Here is a 23863-nt window from a genome sequence, read left to right on the forward strand (position 1 = left end):
GGAAAAACCCCTGAAGAGAGACCTTACCTCTCTTCAATATATACTCTTGCACATAACACCAACCCCCATGACTGTAAGAGAGGGGCCCCATTAACTCCACTGGACACTGGAAAAACAGAGAACTTAACCAGAAATAAAAACAAGCATCATCCGGACCTCTTAGGACCTGAGGTGAGCCTGCAGCGGCTCTGCTAAATTAAATACCAGGAAACTGGTGAAGTGGAAAGGGAACAGATGGGAAACAAATTGTCCAGCGCAAGCGCCACACTGGTCATGAAAGAGAACTTCCACTAAAGGGAAAAACAGAAAACCATCCGGAGATCCTCCTAGAGGTGTAACTTTAGTAGGCAATCCTCCACTAAATGGGTTGTTGGGGAAGGCAGGATGGGGGAGGGAAAGGTGCTTGGGATAATTATTGTGCTCAGTAATTGAAAAAACTGTGAAGGAATACTGGGACCACCGTCCCTTCCAAATTGAGGTCAGGACCTGCGCGTGCCTGAAAGGCTGACCAGCTTCTCCAGAGATCAGGGGAAGGGTCAAGGAGAAAAAACTGTCAAGGGAAAAGAATGAAAATAAACAGCCATCTATAAACTGCAACGAGAAACACCTTGAGGGTAAACAACTGTGCTTGTACTCCTCGAGCAGAGGAGAATCTCTATACACCGCTAGACAAATGATGGCTAGAGAGGAAGGTAGGCCCCCCTATAGGTCTGTTAACAACCCTCCAAACACTCTTTTCTTTGAAATATTAAATAAATAAGCATAACAATAAATATAAAATACAAACTAAAACCCCTAGAAAGTGACGTTACGTCCCAACATGGCACCGAACTCAGACCCCTTATAAAATGCTGATGCTTACTGAGCCATTCAGGCTACTGCCAACAGGAACGTTAATGTGCTTCACGCACAGCTTAAAATATTATTTAGCAAAAGAGTGCACTGAGCAAGTGTACCTCAAACTGCTCACCCTAACAGGGTGTGGCAACCAGCAGTACATGAGGGGCAACCCCCTAGTAGAACACAGGAAAAGGCTGCCACCAAGCAGGATATGGCACACCTACAGTGAAGGTAATCACCAACGCCATATGCAGCACTCAAACAAAGTTGCCGACTTTAACCGAGGAATACACTGAGCAAGTGTATCTCAAACTGCTCACCCTAGCAGGGTGTAGCAACCAGCAGTACACGAGGGGCAACCTCGTAGTAGAACACAGGAAAAGCCTGCCACCGAGCAGGTTATGGCACACCTACAGTGAAGATAATCACCAACACCATATGCAGCACTCAAACAAGCTGCAGACTGGCAGTGCATTAGGCTCTTGAGCGGGCGGGCTGGTATCTTAATTTATTTCATAGCGGTATTCAAACCGCTGTTCCTCTGCGTGGTCTTTCTTCAGAGACAGGTGCATTACCAATGAGCCACTGCAGCCAAGTAACCCTAAACCACATATAACAAAATTCATATTAAAATATGAAATTAAAATATAATTTCCTTTTTAAAACATATATAAATAAATATGTACGAAATATGAGGGGAAACTAACCCAGGTCTTACTGCCTGGTAACCATGCCGTTCAATCATTGATCTACTCTGCTTTTGTAGTGAAGCAGGAGCTTTGCTACATAACAAAACTATTTGCTTGAAAACACACAGGGCTCGTGCACGCCAGGTCTGAAGCAGAAGCTTCTTTCAGACCGGCGTGCACCATAAAGGGCAGGCAAGCCCACTACAGCACCTGGTATTTCCAGGCGTTTCATAAATAATAAACATATGGACTTGTGTGTGCTGGTTCTGAAGCTTTAGCGGCTTCCGTCATATCCGCGCCTAACGGACCACAGGGCAGGCAAGCCCTCTGCAGCACCTGGAACTTGCAGGCGTTTAAAATAAACAAACACCGAGGTCCGTGTGAATGCTTACCTCAACAACAACAAAACTGTTTACATAGGTCATTAGAGCAGATTTAGTAGGCCAGTAGCAAGTGACAGAAGGAATGTGAGGATGGGAAATTTAAGAGAGGAATGCAGAACCATCACAGGGAAGGCCAGCCCTCTACACGCTCACTAGAAGTGCCAATATAACGCGCTTAATAGCTAGAGGCAAACAAGCGCAAGCGTTATACGCAAACACATTAATTAAAGCAACGGCCACACGCGGCCTCCCAGATACAGTGCTAAAGCAGAACACTTATACAACAAAGGATATTAATTACATATAAATACATATACAATTACGCAATTTACAGCCTTAATGTACTAATAAGGCCTAGTACTACTGACTAACATGCAAGACACAACACAAGGAGTGACTTCGCTGTGGTGTCAGCACCAAAGAAAGAGGAGTTGGGATTGGAGTAAAGGACTTATATACAAGAGGGTCCCTCCCCATTGGTCTCCTGCAGGGCATGACCTGTCCATGATGGATTGGGGAGTTCCCCCTTACATTGACATGAACTCTTTGTTTCAAACTTTTTGTTTGTAAAAGTTTTTTCTTTACTGCTGTGGTTTTAGAGTAAAAATTGCAATGCCTAATATGAGCCTCCTGTCTTGCCATAGAATTGGTCTTTAGTGTTTCAGGTGTGTGCTGAAGTAATTGCGGTCATCCCGACACCTGCACTGCAGACCGCCACTCAGTGACCGCAAGTGTATGAGATTGATTTACAAGCCCGTGATTGGTTTGGGTCTATGCAGCATGGGAAACCAATTTAAAGATTGTAATCTGTGCTTTTTATTTGACAATATTTTAGAGTGATTTTGGGTGATTCATATCCATTTTTTGATAATATCCTGAACAAGCTAAATGTACTTTATTAGTGTAAGCTCCAATGTCTTCATGCTGGCTTATGTTGTTGTTAAATGGGTTCATGGGTGGTCATTAAGCAAACGGTTGCCACACAGCTGTGGGACTCCATAGCAAGCAGTGGAAATGCCAAGATTTAATGCAGGCATTGATGCTGTTGAGCACCTGACACCTGAAAAATTTTAAAGCTAAGCTTATAGACAACGAGTAGGACATTACCTTATAACCAAGTTCGTTACAGTAACTACTTCACTCCAAATTGTCTTTCTCTGACATAATGTCGGTAATGATATAACATCCGGACAAAAACTGTGCAATGTCCATTAGCCATTGGCTAGTGATCATCACTATTGGCGATGTAAGAGATCGAGCGCAGACGCATGTGTTAAACTGAGTTGGCAAGTTACTTTATGGCTGGCAAGTAGCTTGCACCTGGAAATGTTAGCGCCTATATTACATCATATATCATTATGTGCTCATGACCTGCTCTAATACGTTTGTGTAACTGACAAGTGTTACCCATGGCATGTTCTACATGCGATGTCTGTTCGAGTTTTACATTGCATACATGGCTTTGTAGGCTCATACATTACAGTTGGATGAAAGGAAACTGAAACTCGCAGCATGTAATATGCAAAGCCAGCATAGCCTAAGGGTGTCAACCCCCACACACGATGGAGCCATCTGGCAGCTATGCACGTAATGAAACAGCTACTTTCATAAGAATTGTTTCGACTTGTTCAATTGTTTTTATTGCTCAGTCTAACCTTGCACATATCAGTTATCTACCAATGGCAAGGCACCACCCCTGACATAAGTTTGGCACTCATTCTACAGCCAGCCAACTCTTAGCTCCGACACCTCAGTCACAAGGTTTGGCTTTACCAGAATCACCACTGGCTATTATCAGGATGGAATCCAATATGGCTATCTGGTTAGTACTCATCAAAACTCATAGACACTCTTAAGCACATCTTAAGGCCATTGTGCATCCACACCGTGACTTAGCGTTATTTCACCACCACACTACTAATGGTATCCATACAAGTTCTGCAGGTTAATAAAGGAAGCTCTCGTCCTTCCTCTTGATTACATTTTCATCTAGTCAAAACACATATTTCCCAACGATCATTTTCACTCACCTGTATGTTTACATATCTTACATGTTGTGAGTTGAGCCTGTGCGTTTTCCAATTCCTCACCTTTCCCACTCTCCTTAGCCCAAAATCCTTTCCCCACTGTTGACAATGGGCTAGTTTCTATCATGGGCAGGGTCACATTTCGTCTCCACACAGACCAGGCACTGTGAATTATGACCACAATAGTGGTGATGTGCATAGTATAAAAGACAAATACCCAAACCTGCATAGATACTTTACCCTTGTGCACATGGATCTTCCTACCCCCAATATGTTATGCTATCCTGCATGCAATGCGAGTTTATATAATGCCTATGCTACTAAAGCTCAATTGTTGCCAAATGTGAATTATGCCTTATGTCGACTTGGGCATTGTCGTACAAAGTCAGGTTCACCTAGACCAAGGTGTTATTTAAGGCCTGCAATTTGTAACCAGTTGGCCGGGCCTCTCTTGCGACAGCCCAGTGGTTCAGCCACAGCTCAACTGAGGCTTATGTGGGTTCACAATCCAATCGAATCCGGCCTGACCTGCTACGTGCTTTGTCAACTGACATAGCCAATGTAACACACCAAATTAATTGCAAGCGTACAATTACCATGCTCACAGCTACCAGTAAGCGATAGTATATCACTATGCTGGTATGTCATGCTATTCTGCATGTAATCTTATGGTGCCTAGTTTTTCAAATCATACATTTGCCAAATGACTACCATTCTGCTGTTTTGTCTTGCCCAGTGCCATAACTCCAGTGCTCAGAAGACCAAGAACTTTGTAAACTGGCATACCCAGTCTACCTGAAGCTCATCAAGGCCAAACCAATGGCAGATGAGCGGCCTATCTGAATTACGATTCCTGATAAGAGAAGGTGGTTAATGTGGACAGTGCACTGGAGTGAGGGGAGCATTGCAGCTCTAGAGCGAGAACCGATTGAGTTGGGAACGTTGAGTTTGTCAGCCTTTTCCCTTCATTAATATGCTATAATAAAACACTGGTACTATTGCTTAGGTGTTTATGTATTTACAGCCTTTCCTTCTTTTGCCCCTTACAGGAGTTGGCAGAGTGTCCTGTAGCTTCCATCACTGAACGACCAGGGTTCTTGCCCCCAAACCTGAGGTCCCTCATGGAAGGGGACAGCGTGGCCACCCGCTTTCTGCAGGTGGAGCTGGAACTCAATCTGCGGCTCAAGGCACTTTCCTTTCAGGAGCCCGTCCATTACATTTATAACCCCTTGGAGTATGCCTGGGACCCCCATCAGGCCTACGTGAGGAAATACTGTCAGAACCAAAAGGAGGTGCTCTTCCTGGGCATGAATCCTGGTCCATTCGGAATGGCCCAGACTGGGGTAAGATATATCCTCCTTTTGTTCAAGTGCCATTAGATAGGGACCATCCATTAGCTATATTTAGAGAGAGTTTTACCGTATGCGGCTTTATCTAGTTTAAATTCTTTCATCCTGCCTTCATCTATCAACACAAGAACAAAGGTATCTCACACCTTCCCCCTCACTCTCACCTGCTCTCTTTCATACCGTCCAGAGCACCTAGACACCATGCAAATGACAGTGGTACATCATATAAAGCCTAATAACATAACAAATGACCTCCTTTGCAGGAGAGCTGGCAGTTATATATCCTGCTTTGCAGGCTTTTCTGTGATGCCCTCAATTAGCGTTCAGGGACTGTTTGTGGATACATTTTGGTAGATGTTAGTCAGTGACAATAAAATGCATAGGCTTAGTAGGTTTTTTTGTATGGAAATATTCAGCAGCTAAAGTGCTCTCATGCGTATAATTGATTATTGAAGACACTGATTGGGGTAATGTAAGAACATGTGTTTTTACTCTAGGTGTGGGTCTGTCCTTCAAAGCCCAGCAATGCACCCTGATGCTGATTGCAAAGCTGGGGCTCAGTAGAGTTCCCAGAGTTGCAGTATGCAGGGTTTCTGGTAGGTTAGATGAGTCTGAAGTCTTTGATGACCAGTGACATAGATGGACCGCAAAGGCGTTTCAAAGCAAAGCTCTACCTCCTGTTATCCTGCCTTACGTAAGCTAGATTGATGGGTCAGGACCCATTATAGAGTTTTGTGAATCTGAAATCCCAGCAAGGAAAAAAGGGCATTGCAGCCTTCCAAGCCAGTTTAATAGTGTTTAAGCATCAAGAGATAATTGAGGTTATGTGTGCTATGTGACCTACGAGCAAGCCCTTTGTGCTACACCCGACTTGGCTAATGCAGCCTATAACCTTAAACTAATCCTGTCTCTTCAGCATCCACCCAAGCAACTGTATCCACTACTTGATTCACTTCTCATTCTCCAGCACTGGATCTTTCATGGATTCACATGCTCTGAATATTCCCCGTCGTCAGGCTGGGAATCCCTGATTACTTTGAAGTAGTAATTTTCCTATGGAAAAACTTGACACCTTGAGTGTTCCATCAACGTCATTGTGGGTGCTTTTGGTCCCCACCAATAGGACGTTGAGTGTATATCTCCACCCCAGCAGCTTCCCCTCAGATTGGAACCACTGCAGTTGGAGGATAATCCCCTCGAGGGGAATGCTGGAGGGCACACGTGAATCCATGAAAGATACCAATGCTGGAGAAATGGAGTTACAGGTAAGAAACTACTCCCTTCTCCAGCATTGGATCTTTCATGGATTCAAATGCTGTGAATAGATTTTATAGCAGTATACATGTTTGGAGGAGATAAACCAGGCAAACAAAGATTTAAAACTTTTGCATTTTTCTGTGCTTATGCAAGAAGTATACATAAAGTACAAGAAAATACCCCGGAAGCTGCAGGGCTTACCTTACTGAAACAGCCGTTGAAGGACTGCCTGTCCCATCTGCACGTCTTCCACGTGCTGGTGTTGTAGGCAGGAGTGTCTGGTAAATGTGTGAGGCCCTGCCCATGTTGCTGCCTGGCAAATGTCTTTGATGGGCACTCCCAACCAGACAGCCGCTGAGGCTTGTAGAATGTTCTGAAGGCACACGTCTCCCAGTAAACAGGCAGCAGTTAGGCTGACAGTGAGTAGGAGGACCTCTTATCATGTTTCCTCTGTAAACCTTTTTACGTTGGATGCCACCTAAAGCCTTTATTATCTTAAATTAAATTAGGTTGTCTTATTTACAATGCATTGAGGCATGAATTCCCCCCCCCCCTCCGTTTCTGAAAACACGCTTTTCCTCATTCTCTAGCAGCACCCAGGAAAATGTTTCAAGTCTATTCACGCCGCAGTCTAACTTTGCTGAGATTGCAAAAAGAGCTTAAGGGTCTTTTTTCTGCAATATATTAAAGTATAGTAAACTGTGAACAGTGCATGTTGCGTACTGACAGTGAAATAGGCCGACCTTCGTAGTCGCATGTTATAATTGTAATATTTATTTGGCTGTTTTGATTATTGCATTTTGAAAAAGGTCTCTGTATAATTAGTAACCGAGGCAAGGACCGGAAAGGACCACCTTGCCACAGACGTATTTCCTGCATCCTCCAGCGTTTTCTGCTTTGCTGTTTTTTGCTGCCTTTTAAGAGGTGAAAGACTTTAAAGGACTCACACTACTATTACATATATATATGGCCTAAGGAAATGTACTAATTGCCTATATTTCACAGCGTTGGCCATAAATTGGAGGACGTGCGCGCACCAGCACGTGCGCACCGTGGCAAGGAACGGAAAGGACCACTTTGCCACTTTGCCGCGGCTTGGAGGCTCTGTGGCGTTGCGCTTGTGAGCATTTCTGGTCCCCTCCCATTCCCTTTTAACCTTTTTCTTCCCCCTCATCCGTTAGTTAGTTAGCTTCACCCTATTTATTTTTTTTATTTCTTGTTGAAAACGCTGGAAATCACTCCTTTGGCCTGATAGGAAACTGTCAGCACCTGATATACCTTTGTGAGTGTGGTTAGTCCCATTGGGACTCATTTGCATTAACAACTGTTGTTTTGCTGCTGTTCCTAACACATTCATGTTACAGCATTTATACTCTCTAAAATTCGACATGGCAGGAGAGCTACTTCCACTACAACGAAGGGGTGGCGCCAGCGGGGCAGGTCCCAAAGGAGGCAGCGCTACACGGGTGTCTCGTAAAGCTATAACATTAACACCCGTGGCGCGCTGCCCCTCACTCACGCCCTCCCACGATATTCGCAAATTGTTCTCCGACACCTTTATGCCAGCTCCTATGCTAAATATTTCTTTGTGCAATATTAACCAACCACCAGGAGTTCAACTGCGTAATCTAACTCAAGTTCCAGTAAAAGAATATTGAGTTCAGGCGGCACAGGCCATTGCACCGCACACTTCTGTACTAAATCACAGTAAAGTTACTGTAATTTCAGATGAAACAATTCTAGGAAATGCAGGGACCACATGCATTCCTTCTCGCATACCACCTGCGGAAATGCCTGTGCCTGGCGTAGTTGATGAAAGCCCTGACTCTAGTTATGTCATTCCAGACATTTCACTTCATGCTGGCGATTATGACCTTTCCGATGATTCCCAAATTTGTACCGCATCCACTCCGAGTGCACATTGTTCGATCACATCAGGATCACCAGCTATTTCCTTTGTGCATCCGACTCCTCGAAGACCCACAGCTCCACAACAAGAGCAATATGGGACGACACCTGCACCTCCCACCATGCTGAAAATCACCCTTGCAGCGGTGCACTTAACTATTACCAGTCTCTTCAAATTGTATGAAACCTTAGAGACCGAACTAGCAATACAAACCGAATTTATGCAAGGAATCCCAGATTGGATTGCGGCCGAATTGTCATCTAAGCAGGTGAAAGTCGCAGATAATGCAGCGCCGCAACTTACCAACTCTCTAGTCGGTACTGCAGAAATCTGCACGCAATCAGTGGAAGAAATTCCGCCCGTTTTACCATTCATCGCACAGGTAAATACACCTGCACCACCACAAGACACAATGCCAGGGCTATGTGCACAGGACAATCCAAAAAATAATAATTGTTGGATTAGCATTGAACCAAATTCTCCAGAAAATACAACAGATTCTAATCGGAAACAGACTGCGGATGGGCATTTTGACATCTTTTCCAAAAAGAAATCTTACCACCATATCAAACAAAAGCTATCCATAAATTTAAGAAAGACGAGACTAGGGAGAAGAAAATCACAACCGTCTACAACAACACGTATGGACAAGTCACACGTGATGCAAGCACAAGTCTCTGTGCCAGCTAAGGATGGCAATGACCACCTGAGTGATTGTACCACAACTACACCTCAAAATAATCACACACTTACACACCCTCTGCTAAATGACTTACTTGAAGTCCTGAATGAAGGTGACCAATGATCGAACGAAGAAAACTGTGCACCCCTCCCAGTAATGAATGTTAATCAGTCACAACCTTCAAAAGAACCTGGACCCGTTACCAACAAACAGATTGTGGATTCTATTGATAGCTTGCTGCTCAATCAGCACAGACAAGATATGAGAACGGAAGTGGCAGCTTATTTACAATCTTTGCAAGCAACTGGCAATAATCTTCCAAATCAGATACTCACAGAGACTTTGAAACTTAACCCTCATGTTAGGTGTCAGGCTAAGGAGCAACTTTTGCCGTGTGATCCCAAAGACACACATACCCGCAGCGCTCCGGTCATGTGCCAAGCTCAATTAAACCCTTCCCGTCGTGACCAACAAAGCCAATCCTCTCAAGAAACCACTCGGGAAAGCTACATGGACAATCAACATAGCAGGCCGCATGGAGTCCGTTTTGACCAGCATGCAGGATCGCGACGTGAAGCGCTTGATGCCTACATAAATAATCAGCAGAAAGGCCGAGCTGCAACTTTAGAAACTCCTCAACTTTCCAACAGCGGTGCTAGTTTAAGTACCATGCACCAAGCGAAAAGTCAACATCAAGAAGAAGAGCTCAATGCATCTAAATGTAACACAAACCAGATTTCCTTGAACAAACAATGCCCAGAACACAACAATTTCCTTCCCAGTGAGAGACAGGCAAATACCACCATCGTCTACACTAAAGGAATGATACAACATTATTCGACACAAGCTCCAAGAGATCCGCAACAAGAACAGGCACGAATTGAAATGTCAATAAAATCGTGCTTAGATGCATACTTTTGGAAGATTGATCCCAGGAAAGGTCCGGAAGGTTGGCATCAGAATGATACCACGGGAGCTGTGCATGACAGCGCTCATCAGATGAAACAATATGACCAAGAAGAGTGGCGCAACTCAGAATTTATAAAGAAAGGCAATGCGCAGGCAATGAGCCTACATGACCAGCATCCTCAAAATAAATCAAGGAAGAATTCTTCTAAAGGGAACAACAATGAAACCTCGACCACGGTCATTGAAAAAAGACATTTGTTAATTATGAAATGTCGTGCTGCTCCTTATCCCATGTTTGATCTGTGCAGAACTAGTGTCCTGAACATATTCGGAGAGATACCCGAATTAGAAGACATTTCCACAGCTGACATTGACCAGATAGAATTTCTGAATGATGATGACCTCTCAATCATACGATTATGGATACCTTTGAGAGTGGTGTTAAATGCTTTATGAAAAGCAAAGATGGAGATATTTAGATTAGGTTTTATCATTGACCAAGATCCACATACCAAAGAACAAGGACAATCACAAGCAAATCAATCTCAAAAATATGTGCCACAAATCTACCAGAAATCTGTGAACGAAAATGTGGTTGCCCAGAGAGCATAACAATGAACCAACCACTCTCAAATCATCTCTTTTGCTTCGTGGAATACCCGTGGACATAGCCATTTGCAGAATGAGAGAGATAATGTTCTGGCTAATTACGACATCATAGCCCTACAGGAAACCTGGTTGAGGAATGTTCCCCTCTGGAATGGCCATGAAGTTTCTCTAGTACCAGCAGTAAAAGACCAACCTCGGGGCTATTAGTAGCAGTAAAACAATCCAGTGAATTAACCATTGTGCCTTGGGCCGCCCCAAATGCCTTCCTCCAGCTGGTCAGAATTAACTTGCAACAGTCGACCTTTGTTCTAATCAACATGTACAGGAACCCTGCTGGCATCACAGATGATGCATTCTATGAAGCGTTGCCCTCTCTCTTGGACTTAATATTCAATTCTCAAGACATTTCGGCGACCATCATAGCTGGTGACATTAACCTCAATTGCATTTCAAATAAGAATAAGACCTATCCCAAGCAAGTAAACAGGTGGATCCAATTCATGGCTGACAGAGACCTTAGAGCGACCAATGGCTCACTTCCAGGAGATGTGCCACCAAAAAATACATGGCATCGTGGAGACTCTGGAAACATTATTGACTACATCTACATTGACAAAATTCTATTCAGCATAGCAACAGAGTTTAAGATCATAGCACAATCAACCAGTGATCACCATTTGCTTGCGCTGACTTGACCTTGCTCCGCAAAACAACCTACTACCTCCCCAAGAAGCAAGATGCAAAGTGTGATAGTCAACAACGCGAATACAAGAATCAGATGGACTGACAAGAATCTATATACGCTTGGTAATGATCTAGATAAGCTAGAACAGACCAACATTTCATATGCAAACCTCATGAATAAATACAGTACAGTATTCAGGAAAAACGACCAAAAAGTGTTCTCTTACAAACATCAATTCAATCAAGAAGTGAAAGATCGCAAAACAGAATTAAGAAGAGAAAGAAGAGCAATTAAGCTACTTCCATGTGAACTCCAATTGCAAGCCATGAGAACTGCTAAAACCAAATATAGAAATTGGACTCGTGGTAGAGCGGCTTTAATGTTTCAGATCGATAGTGAATGTATGCTGAAGACCATCGAAAAGAAGAGCACTGCAGAAATCTGGTCATTATTAAATAATGCACAGTATGATAAACAAAATTACAGCCAGATTAACGGAGTGATGGAATGGCAATGGATACATCACTTCTCCGAACTTTACAGCGACACAAGCAATCTAGCTACGAATTATCATTTTCCAGAAGCAACCACATGGGATCTAAACTTCTCACGAACTGACATAGAAGATCTGATAAAACGTTCAAGTGGATCAAGAGCGGCAGGTCCAGATGGGCTCAATAACGTCATGTTCAAAGCAAATCCAACGGCCTGGGCAGCCATATTCAACCTAATTTTCAGAAACATTATTCACAACAAGCAGATACCTGATTCCTGGCGCACTTCTATTGTTGTACCCATCTACAAAAAAGGAGATCAGTCCAAACCAAGTAATTACAGACCTATAGCACTACTCGATGCACCCGGCAAAATCTTCGCCAGACTTGTGCTGCAAGATTTCAACACATGGACTAAATTACATCAAAGGCGAGATCCAAACCAAACAGGGTTTGTACCGGGCATGGGCACTGCTGTAAATTTAACATGCATAAGCGCCATCAAGAGCCAAGCACGTGCCAGCAAGCGGCCAATTTATTTTGCGTTTGTTGATTTTAACGCTGCCTTTGACTCAGTCTCTAGATCATTGCTCATGGCTAAACTGGCGCTAGCAAATTGCCCAAAAACACTCACGGGCATCATCTTTGCACTTCATTCTAATACTTCCATACAAATTAGATTAAATGCAGAAGGCCTACTCTCCCCAGTAATTAATACTGCAAAAGGATTGAAACAGGGGTGCATTTTAGCGTCTGCGCTGTTCAGCTTCTTTATTTATGATATTAAAGAAGCATTTTTCAATCAAAACACAGATGCTCCAAAAATAGATGGAAAGCCAATAGTAGCCTTATTATACGCGGATGATTTAGTACTCTGCTCCAAAAGTCTGGTGGGCTTACAAACTCTATTAACTCTTCTCACTCAATACATTCAGAGTAACCAATTGTGCATTAATATGGGAAAAAACAAAATTGTGATGTATGCTCCAAAAAGGACGAACCGTAATGTAATGAACTGGACTATACAGATTGTCAAAATCGACGTATTAAGCCAATACATATACCTTGGCGTCACAATTGACATAAGCTACTGCAATCAAAGTCATTTAGATCGACTGCAACAAAAATTGCAAACAGCGATATCTCAAATCAAAATCATAATGAGAAAATATGGTAAATTTTCCATCATACCAGCGTGGACCTATTACACGCAAAAATGCACCCCTGTTCTTCTTTATGGAATGGAAGCTTTAGAGTTAATAGATGACTACATCTTTGACAAATTGGAAGCACTATTCTGGAGGCAAATTCTACATCTGCCCCAAGGGGTTCCAGTAGTATGGATCCACTATGAACAAGGCTTAGTCTCAAAAGCTGCTCAGTATCACTGGCGCATGTGTGCTCTTTTCAGGAAATGTCTCATGTGTAATGATGTTACAACTTCTGAAAACATTATCCACTTTCCTGTTACATTCTAATGATGCTTTTGCTAGGAAATGGTTGTGTAGCATCTACAACACACTCATGAATGCTAATGTTTCAATTGATCTTCTAGTCACAAACCCAATGAAGGCCAAACTTCAAATCTTTACCATCAACTGGATTCAAACTAGAGAGCTATGTCTGAATTATAAACATTTTGATGGTGATTGCATGATTGATAAAAAGTACAGAACCATGTCACCTTACTTAATAAGAAGTCCATCTATGAATGTCCAGTCAGCAATCATGCGTTTAAGATTTAATTTATGGCCAACAAAGGAAGTACTGGCAGATAGACGCATAATTAAGAAATTAGACAACATCTGTCGTTTTTTGTCATCTGACAGGGGAAACCATCAAACATCTGGTAATGGATTGCTCCCAGTTGGTAACTTTGAGGAAAACACACTTTTCCAAATTATATCATTTCCTAGCAGATATAAATCAAGAATTAAGATGGAAAATGATTTTTTCTGCTCGATTGGTGAGCATCAGGATTGCAACTGTAAACTATTTGAATGCTTTGAATGTATAATCTCATAATGAAGTGCAGCTCTGTCTGGGTTTATTAATTGTGAATCTCAGTTGTAAATTTTTGAAGGCTATGTCCTCACAATTCTAATCTGTCCTATTTGGTATTAATTTGAATTCCTTTTTTTCTCTTTTATCAATTCTGAATTTTTAAAGTGTGTGTTCATGCTTGTACATAATTATGAAAATGAACTTTCTTTATATGCAATGATGAATATGAACTGATTCATGTTTTGTATAAAAAATATAAGATTGTAAAAGTTAATTATTTAACTGAACACAATAAAAAAAATTAAAAAAAACATAAATAATTAGTAATTAATGTGTATGATGTTTTTGTACTTAGTAGTGTAATTTCATTGTACGATGCCCCGGAATTGTAAATATGATATATGAAAATATAATATTCTTCCTACCTTGCTTCATCCAAAACCTCCAGTGCAAAACCACTGGCTGCCGTTCAGCCACATGACCATGAATTGTCCACTACTTCCTCATCTTAACTCCTGCTGGCCGAACTAGAGGTGATGGGTATGCAAGAAATATAGGTCTCGGGAGGATAGCTCAGGGGGTAACATGCTCGCCGTGAAAGCAAGACGACAGGGAGCACCGCAGGTTCGATCCCCGGGTCCACGCTTAAAAATCTCTGGGTATTAGGCGCGTTCTAAATAACTTATGATATCATACATGGTCCAAAATGCCTTAGGAAATGAGGAATACTGTATCCATTCAAAACCAATTTCACCAAATAATACACATGTCTCTAACCTGCTTGAAATTCAAATTAAGCAATAGACACCTTAAAATAATTAAGGTTTATCCATCCGGTAGGAAAATAGGGTACATTATTACAGTGATAGTGTGCTTTGGGGGTTTGTTAGTAGAAACATTTACAGAGAAATGTCAATGTTATGGACATCCTTAATGAAAAGGATTCCGCAACTGACCTGCACTGGGGGCACCTAGCCAACGTGTAGAAGAGTTGCAGCTTCATAGGAAAGGTTTTCACAGGGCAAAGTTCTTTCAGGCAGGCACTATTTGCAGACTAAGTCTGAAGGCATTGTGCACCTTTGGTCAGAGACTGCATCCATTCTCTTTGCTTAAGGACTGTGAAAATACTCCAGGTTGGAACTGGTGCTGGAGGACACTGAAGCATGTGACGTCATCAGATCAACTAAGTCCCAATCGGTTCGTTTCTCTGTTCAAACGTAACGCATAGAGGTTTTTGGGCAGGGGTGCCTGATGAAGACACAAGTCTGTGGCTGGGCTTCAAGAACTGCTCCAGTTCAGTGCTCTCATGCTTATGGAGAGGATTTGTCAGACTTACAAATGTGTGCACAGGGTGTTTTTCCTAATTTCTTCTCCGAGTGGTTTGCATGTAGCAGTCAACAATGCTTTTGACTAACAAGCCTTCTTCGGCTTCATTAACACAGTGGGAAGAAATGATGCCTTTACCAGCCTTACGATACACAGTACTAGTGTATTAAACCAGCACATACCCAGCGAGTGTGCAAAAGGTGTTAATCAAAATGACAAACCTCCATTCTACAGTTATTCTAGGGCAAACGGTGGCCCTCTTGGTTTCCAAGCCAAGGCTTTGGGGAGCTTCTTAAGAGGGCTTCTAAATTTCACCTGTGGACTTGGGCTGGTTCCGGCCTTCATACACTTTCGACTAGACAAGATGTTGTTCCAGAAAGTTTCCACACACTTCTTCGTAAGGCTAGTACGTTGGCTACACAGAACAGACAGGATTCAGGGCTTTAACAGTGCTACACGTAGGTTAGAATTTGGGAGTGGTTTAGCTCTGGAGACATACGAGTCCTGAAGATCTTCTTAACCGTTGGCATAGATATAAGATAAATTCTGCGTTTGACAGTTAGTGCAGTCTTCTCCCCACAAATGCAAGGATCCAAGAATCTCTGTGAAATTAATCAACCTGACATGGGGTAGAGGACAGAAATAATGGTCTTAAAGTGCCTGCCACTAGATTGGGGTTTGCCTTCTATCCATAAGGAAGCCTGTGTCCTGCAAAGGAAAGTTTGGAATGTTGGTACGGTCAGGCCATCCTCCCTTTCCAATTTAAATAAAAATTAATCTCGCCTCACTACTGTTACGATTACACAGTGCACATTTCTGGACTCGAAGCTCAGAAATTAGTGTTCTGGGCTGTGTTTGCAGTTCTCTGGATGACATCTCTTTGGAAGCTTCAAAGAAGTTGCCAGAATGGGTGTTTGGGCTTGGGTGATATTGGTTGCATTAGCTACATTAAGGATTTTAAGGCTCTTTCTCTTCAAATGGATATTGAAAAATCCTGCAATTCAACAGAATAGGACACGTGCCAGACATGCACAAAACTTGGGCTGTATCAAGGATGTTAAATCTTTTTTGTTTTGAGGTTTTATTAATTTTATTATACAATCTAAAGCAAAACTTAAATGCAATTGTTTAGTACAAAAACTACAATACTAGGTCTACGTTTCCCAAAATGTTAACATTGGTGCATGTCATGTGGCTGCCATCCACCGACACAAACTACACCTTGCATTAAAAAAGCATCTAGTGCCAATGATACATTAACATGAGATCTTTAATTTGCATTTTTATGCTCCAAAAACTGCAGCTAAATTCAAATTTTAGTATGAAAAAGGCAAAAATCTGTGACTTAAATTAGTCTTGTAACTGAACACATAGATTCATAGAATGTATAGTGAAAAACAACAATACCAAGCAGAGTTAACTGCATCCAGGCACAGGTGGAAATAAATTCGGAAAAAGGAACAAAGAGGAAATAAAGGAGATTAGGAGAACATACATGTTTTCAGCTCTTTCTGAAATGTAACTAGTGAAGTCGAGGAGTGAAGGTAAAGAGGGAGATTATTCCATAGCCTAGGGCCAAGCACTGAAGACCTCCTGTCAACTCTAGGAACGCTACAAGAGGCAGGAATCTCCAGAAGGTGCAGATACGAAGAACAAAGAGTTTGAGCGGGTTGGTAAGAGTGGATTTTCATCATCAAGTAAGCTGGGGCTCTTTCAATTCATGAAGGCAATTGGACGCAAGGCAAAATACTGTGAAAGTCATTTGTTGTTAGACAGGCCAGCGTATATCATATTTCCATAACCTAAGCACTCACCACTGCCATACGAACTGCTCTGGGGAGGTATGGGAGAACCAATTTCAACATCTGGATACAGAAAAGGGAACTTCTGACTGCATCATTGATTCGGTTAGCAAAGGACATCTGAGTCCCAGATAAACCCAAAATATTTTACATTTTAGGCAAGAGGTATAGAAAGGGCAAACAGCGATGAAGCAATCTGTGTCTGGTGGGATCCTGTAATAAATTTCTTTGATGAGGAACAAAAGTTTGGTTTTAGGGGGATTGAGTTGTAGATTGTTAGCCAACCAAGATGTAATCTTTTTGAGACAAAGTTGAAGATAACTGAAAGATTTCCAGGAGTAGAAGACTTGGAAAATAATGTATGATCATCAGCAAAGTAGCGAACTTGAATATTAAAGTTCCAGAGGATGGTCATCAGGGGTTGGATCTAAATGTTGAATAAAAGAGGCCATACAGTCGAGCTCTGAGGTACACCATAACTTGTGGAGGGGCCAGGGGTGAATTGACCAAACTTAACTGCTGGTCATCTAGCCATTAAATAAACCCTGGAACCAGGCCCAAGAGATACTACAAGCCTGAAATTGGATGTATGGAATGAAGGAAGGATGGAATGATCCACCTTATTAAATGCAGTGGATAGCTTGTGCATGTTCAAGAGAGATAGATGCTCGGGATTGGGGTGAGATAAGAGGTTATCCCAAACTAAGACCAAAGTGGTCTTCATCCCATGCATCGAGCGAAAGCCAGAGTCAAGAGGGTCCATTATGTGATTGTCTTCAACATACTTAAGAAGATAATTCCCTAACACCATACGGCTGTGTGAGGGTTTCTTCAAAACAGGCGCAATAAGGGCATTTTCTCAACCAGAATTGGAAAAGACCTTGATTAAAAGAAAGATTGACAAGATGGATTCGGTAAAACAGTGGGCGTTCCCTTGTGTAGCGAGTGCAGGAAGTACATCAACACTCGACCCTGTGGGCTTAAGCTTGGTTAGCAATGAGAAGATTTCATCTTCGGAACCTTTCCATAAACACAAGTAGCTGCTTCGGAGCCAAAACGGGCTGAGACTCATTTGATGACTGAAGTATGCGTTCACGAATTGTATGAGTTTAAGTAATAAATGACTCATTAAAATCGCTATCAACCTACATAGATTCCTCCAATTTAGGCTAGGGACAGGGAGAACTGGCAAAGGATTAAACGATTGAATGTTTTACCAGTCTATAAACCGCCAAACCAATACAATTGTGTAGGAATAGATTTGTTGCCTTACCAAATGCTTGTTTTGAATGTGGAGAGCTTGAACCAGAAGAGAGGTGGACCTGGATTTTCACCACAAATTGTCTTTCTTACGAAAATCTGCCAGCTGTGCCGGGTCTGCCTTTACTGCATACATAATTGTGAACCCCTCTGTTCATGCTCCTTCAGACTGTTGTGGCTACGCCATTGTCTCTGTCTATAAAACCCCAAATTGAGAATGTCTATTCTGATACACTGTAAAGCAACTGCAGCAGATATAAGCATTCTATTATTTTTGGTTCCATGTGGTTTCATCAACCACACTTACCTCGTCAACCTAAAGGTCACTCCTGTTGGCTGTAGTTTTTTGTTCTTTTAATCGGGAGGTCCCCCTATACTGCGTGCTTTACCCTACCCGCTTCCAAACCCTCCTCCCCCAAACATAAACATATATATATATAATGTATGCTTGTCACACGATTTACAGGAGTCAAATTAAAAGTTGACAAGGTAAGTGTGGTTAAGGAAAGCCCTGGGAAATGGTAAGTAAGAGAAGGTTTTATATTTTCATTCTGGGATCTGCAGTCCTGGATTCTTTTTGGCGAAATCCAGGACTACAGATCCCATAAAGTAAAGAAAAATTCTGGGAAAGACTGACATTTTCCAGTGGGTGCCCAGCCTTTAGTCGCCTCCATTAGCTGACCATGACGTGGCATGGTCGGGGAGTTTTGGTGCACAAAAAAGTGCATATCAGGGTTGAGGGGTGTAGATGCCCTGCAGTCTCTGTAGGTCAAAAGGCCAAAAACCTACATGGGTGGGTATCCATTAGTTAATTAATTTAGCTTGAATTTCGTGAAGACATCTCTGCTGATGATTCATGTCCCAGTCATTTATTTTGTATTAATGCTATGGTTTAAACTAAACCTTTTTGTATCTCCTAAAAGTACATATTACTTCACAAGAATCACAAAGTACAACACAAATATATAGTACAATACTGAATTAATTATCATTACCATAAAATACCAAATTTTAGACAAATTAAACGACACCTCTCCATCTGGTGTCAAAATATTCACTACCTGAACCCAAATATTAAAAGTAACTTGAATAACACCCTGGAGGACATACCAAAAATCTACGACCAAAATTGGCCACCTGAAATGGCCTTGAATGCTGACACAAAAGACTAGTAGCCCTTAAAGTAGATCTTCTCCAAGGTTACGACATTAAGCAAATACATGTCTAATGGGCATTTGTTCAGCACCACATGCTCTGACCAAGGAATTCTCAACCTGGTGCAAGAAACTGCCAGCACTGGCAATAAATTGAATCTTGGTTTCATGCCAAATACTTTAGCCTCTTATCATTGAACAAGATCAGAAATCAGAGATAAATACAGGAATAACTGCTTCAAACTTCCACTCCAAATGTTCAAGGTTTTGAACCCTGTCCCAGTTATACTCCTTCTTTTTCAATGCAAGTTTATTTAGCGTAATATTACGGGTCAGATCCATTTCCCAACTATTTTCAGTATGAAACGTATTACTTGCCCTTACAAATTGCTCTAGTATACGATACTGAGTTAGGGAAGATTTTCATCTCGCCCCATACCAACCAAGCTGAGTCCTCCCAGCATCAGTTAAAATCTTATACAGGAGCAAACTACAGCCCACCCCAATGGAGGTTGCAAGGGAAACCAAACCCAGTTTGAACTGAATGGCTTCAATTGGCAGAGACTGAGGGAGGCCAACCGTTCCACACAAAATCTTTCCCTTCAAAATGTTGAGCCTTTTTAACTCCCTATCAGCATACGTTTCAAGGTTACATAAAATGCTGGGCGCAATTCCTAGATTATAACTTCCTTCCACAGAATAGGCCCCTGGAGTACGGAGAAAGCTCTTTATCAAGCCCAGTTTAGATCTGAGGAGCACCTCGAACTCAACAAAGCTCCCAGATATAGATGAGATGGAACAAACTTGAATATCGCTTTTTCGATTTTCTATTTAAAATTACCATATCTGCTTTTTTTCCCTGCACAGTCATAATTTTCGGTTTTGCTTTATTCAATTCGAGACCATTGGCCAATGAATATTCATATAGTGCAGAGAGCGATCGTTGAAGGCCGATCGCAGTACTGTCCAAGAGGACCGTATCATCGGCATACATTAACCAAGCAACCTGTTGGGAGCCAATCTCAAGGGGAACATTTCCACAGTTTTGAAGTGCATGGGTTAGGTCGGCGAGATACAAATTAAGGAGCATGTATGCCATGCAAGTGCAACCTTTATTCCTACTCACAAAAGCTGCCACTGCTAGGTATTTTAATGCTCCATAAAGTGAGCAGATGCCTTTTTAAATGCTCCTGTATGATGTTGGTGACTGTCACCTGTAGCACTTTAATATTTTATCCCACAGAGCCGATTATAAAAGGCATTGCTTTTCACCCAATTTTAAACAAAGGGTGTACTGTGAAATGCCCCATATTAATTACAGGGAAATAAAAATGTTACTAAATGCGCCAGTAAAACTGATCCGAGTTTGCAAGGTAGCACATCTCCATGTAGGTTGTAAGCTCCATGAGCGCTTCTGTTTAAATGGACGCTTTTGCTCAGTGGCAAAGTCATACCCTGTTCTGAGGCCAAGTTCGAATTTACCCTCAGGCAGGCACTAATATCGTGAGATTTTACAAGACTATTTAATACACCACTATGCTGCTGCTGGTGACATTATTCGTTTTGTCGTGTCGTTTTAATGTATTTGATGTCGGGGCGCTGCCTGGCCCCAAACACGTTTTTGGGGGTACCCAGAGAACAGAGCACCTGCAGATCTACTGAATGCGATGCTCCATGCTGGCTTGTTCAGTGTCTTCGGTTATGTTATAATGTACCTCATTTGTGGGTGCGGTTCACACTATCCATAAGCCAGACATGTATAATAAACAGATTTTAGGTTTCATGACTACGGTTTTCAGGGTAGGGTGAGGTGATCCGACTGACTTTGCAAGGGTCACAGGCAAGTGACACCTAAAGATTTGTCACGTTGCCATTTCAGGGACTTACTGAGATGTCCAATGCCTACCTTGATTTGGAACACATATTGAACACTGGGAAGGCAGAATAGAGAAAGTAAGGGAAAAGGACTTCGTTGCTTCGATAAACTGCGCATGTTTGCTTTTGTTCATAATCAGTAAAAGATAGCTCAATGGGTTGTGTACCTGGTGCATGCCTTTTTTTTACAAACAGCGTACCAGTCAAGAGTATGGCAACAACTATGCAAATGGCTTTTTATACTGCTTTGCAGCCACTTTGGAACTGTACAAGGTTAGGTAACGTGTAACGTTGTGGTGGGTCATGAATCGTATTATTTTCAATCATTGTTATTAGCACTATCTTTGTGCATCCCGGCGCCTTACAAAGAACTAATTGTTACTGTTATATTTGATAGAGAACGGTAGTTCACCGCTAGCCTCTGCTACCTCCTCCACCCCACCCCCAACCTCGCAAACCTCGTTGGAGCAACGGCTCATAGCCTGGCGCGCGCAGGCGGGGCCTGGGAGAGCAGGCCTCTCGCGCAGAACGCAGGCCTAAATCTTACTGATTTATCAGCTGCCGCGGGTTAATGAGAAATGAGTGCGGCAGTAATTGCAGATCCCCGGCCAGAGCTGGTCTCCCTCCTGTCAATGTTTCGGCAACGGAAAGGCAGCCGTTCACCTTCTGTGCATCGGAAATGTGATTTTTCTTAACATGGGCTCACCGACACCAGCCGCCAGCAGACAGTCTCCGTGCGGGCCTCTTTCTTTCTCAGCAGTGCTATTGTCCTCCTATCATTATGACATGCGTTGCAGCTTGGAGGACATCAGCGTTTTGAATGTAGTGTTAAACAAGCATTGGCAATGCCTTTTGGCTTTTATTTACACAAGGAAAAGGTATTTGCCAGGCATTGCCACTATGGTACTAACTGCATTTTGCCGGCTCTCCCCGGATCCAAGTTCCTGCACCAGATGTTTAGCCGGATCTCGGGATCCGGCCAGTCAGCCAGCACAAAACCCCTGCTCTGCACTAACTTCCTCTGGTGACCCCATTCAAGAGGTCACAAGAGGAAGTTACAGTCCCGAGCCACGACCCGATTTATTTATGCATTGTTTATCGGATACCTGTATCCGACAAACAATGCATGAATAAATAAGTGTACAGGCATCCTACAAACATTGCATAAATAAATACCCCTATTAACATCACACACATGCAAACACCCAACTGCTCTCAGAGGGGAACTGCAGGATCTGTGCTGGGTCTAGTTCAAGTAAAGGAAAACGTTGATTATGGCGAACAGAAATCAGCGTGTTTGAATGGTACCCAATGGAAAGTTTTTTTTTTAATAAATAAAATGGAATGCAAATTGTGCATTTTAAAGAATATTTACTCTGCAACACTGGTCAAAACTATTTCCCGCATAGTGAAGTTACTCATCACAAGTGCTATGGAGGTGGTTTAAAGTGGAATTGATAAATAGTTTGGAGAAGAAGTTAGTCTAGCTGCCCATTAATGGTCGCAGCTTGAAAATGGTTCATGTACCCGGGCATATGATAGCAGTGCCTGGTAAAAGCCTAGCTGATACCTATACACAAGTCGTAACTGATACTTTGCTAATGCATCTTTATAACGGGACTTCAGTGAACAATACGCATAGACATTTTTATTACGCCACTAGCACGTTTACAGAACCAGTTCAACCAATAGCTCTGGGAAGACTGCTTTGTAAAAACCCGGGCAGACACTTTCAGTGCAAAGTTTGATTTTTAGACTTGATAAAGTTAGCTTCAGGATCCCAGGAGGGTGTGTTTTGGGCTGAGGGGGGGCAGGAAGTGGGTGGGAATGGTCATAGGGATTGGCATGGCATGGCCAGGGGCAATCAATGGGTTGGTAAATAACCAAACACATACAAGCGTACTGTCCCTCCTCATTTCCATCTCTCCCTAGCTGTACTCCAATGCATTCGTTTCGGCTTATAGGTGGCGCTAAAGTGCCACCTTATAGCAAAACTAATACGGAGGGTTTTCATTCATTCTTGCATTGATTTGCACAAAGTCGATGGATGTGCTTGTCACCAGTGGGAGTGTTTTTTTTTTTTTTTTTTTACAACCGCAGGTCATTCATTTGCCAGTTGTTCTATCTCATCCATGTCTCTACTGCCTTCAGTCCTTTAGAAACTGTGAAGAATTGGTAATCTATTCCAGAGACCTACAGGCAGGTCTGTGGGTCACTTGCATAAGAGTGCAGTTGCAATTTGTGCTTCCAGGCTCGTTCTTTCAGCGGCACACATAAATATTAGAGTAGAGGGAACTGAGTAGAATTCTGTGGGACACCACATGTGACTGGTCTGGACGGAGATATACACTCTCCATGGTAACAAATTCGAAAATCCACTTGAGAGCTGGATCAGACACCCTAGCCTTTGACTCCAACTGCAGAAGCATGATGTCTTGACCTGTTGCTGCATGCACCTATCTGAGATAGGGAGCTTTTTCTGCCATGTCAAGTAGGTCATGTGACACTGACATCGTTGCAGTTTCTGTGATAGGTCGTGATGTGAAGCAACTGCCCCATACCTCCTATTTTTGATAGTAATCTCAGTCTTGTAGATACTTGGTGCTTCT

General features: G+C 42.4%; 1 protein-coding gene and 1 long non-coding RNA gene across 2 annotated transcripts in view; one reads left to right on the forward strand and one right to left on the reverse strand.

Annotated features, from left to right (window-relative positions):
- The window catches only part of LOC138582183 (uncharacterized), a 199209-nt gene extending 192219 nt beyond the window's left edge, over positions 1 to 6990 (reverse strand). The window contains exon 1 of the long non-coding RNA XR_011304964.1: positions 6747 to 6990. This is a non-coding gene — a long non-coding RNA (uncharacterized lncRNA). The remainder of the gene's footprint in view (positions 1 to 6746) is intronic.
- The window catches only part of SMUG1 (single-strand-selective monofunctional uracil-DNA glycosylase 1), a 253233-nt gene that overhangs the window by 199629 nt on the left and 29741 nt on the right, over positions 1 to 23863 (forward strand). Inside the window, exon 3 of the mRNA XM_069653256.1 lies at positions 4989 to 5282. Coding sequence (XP_069509357.1) covers positions 4989 to 5282 — 294 coding nt within the window. The remainder of the gene's footprint in view (positions 1 to 4988; positions 5283 to 23863) is intronic.

The sequence above is a fragment of the Ambystoma mexicanum genome, chromosome 3q, assembly GCF_040938575.1.
Source record: "Ambystoma mexicanum isolate Mex_15411 chromosome 3q, UKY_AmexF1_1, whole genome shotgun sequence".
Lineage (NCBI taxonomy): Eukaryota > Metazoa > Chordata > Amphibia > Caudata > Ambystomatidae > Ambystoma > Ambystoma mexicanum.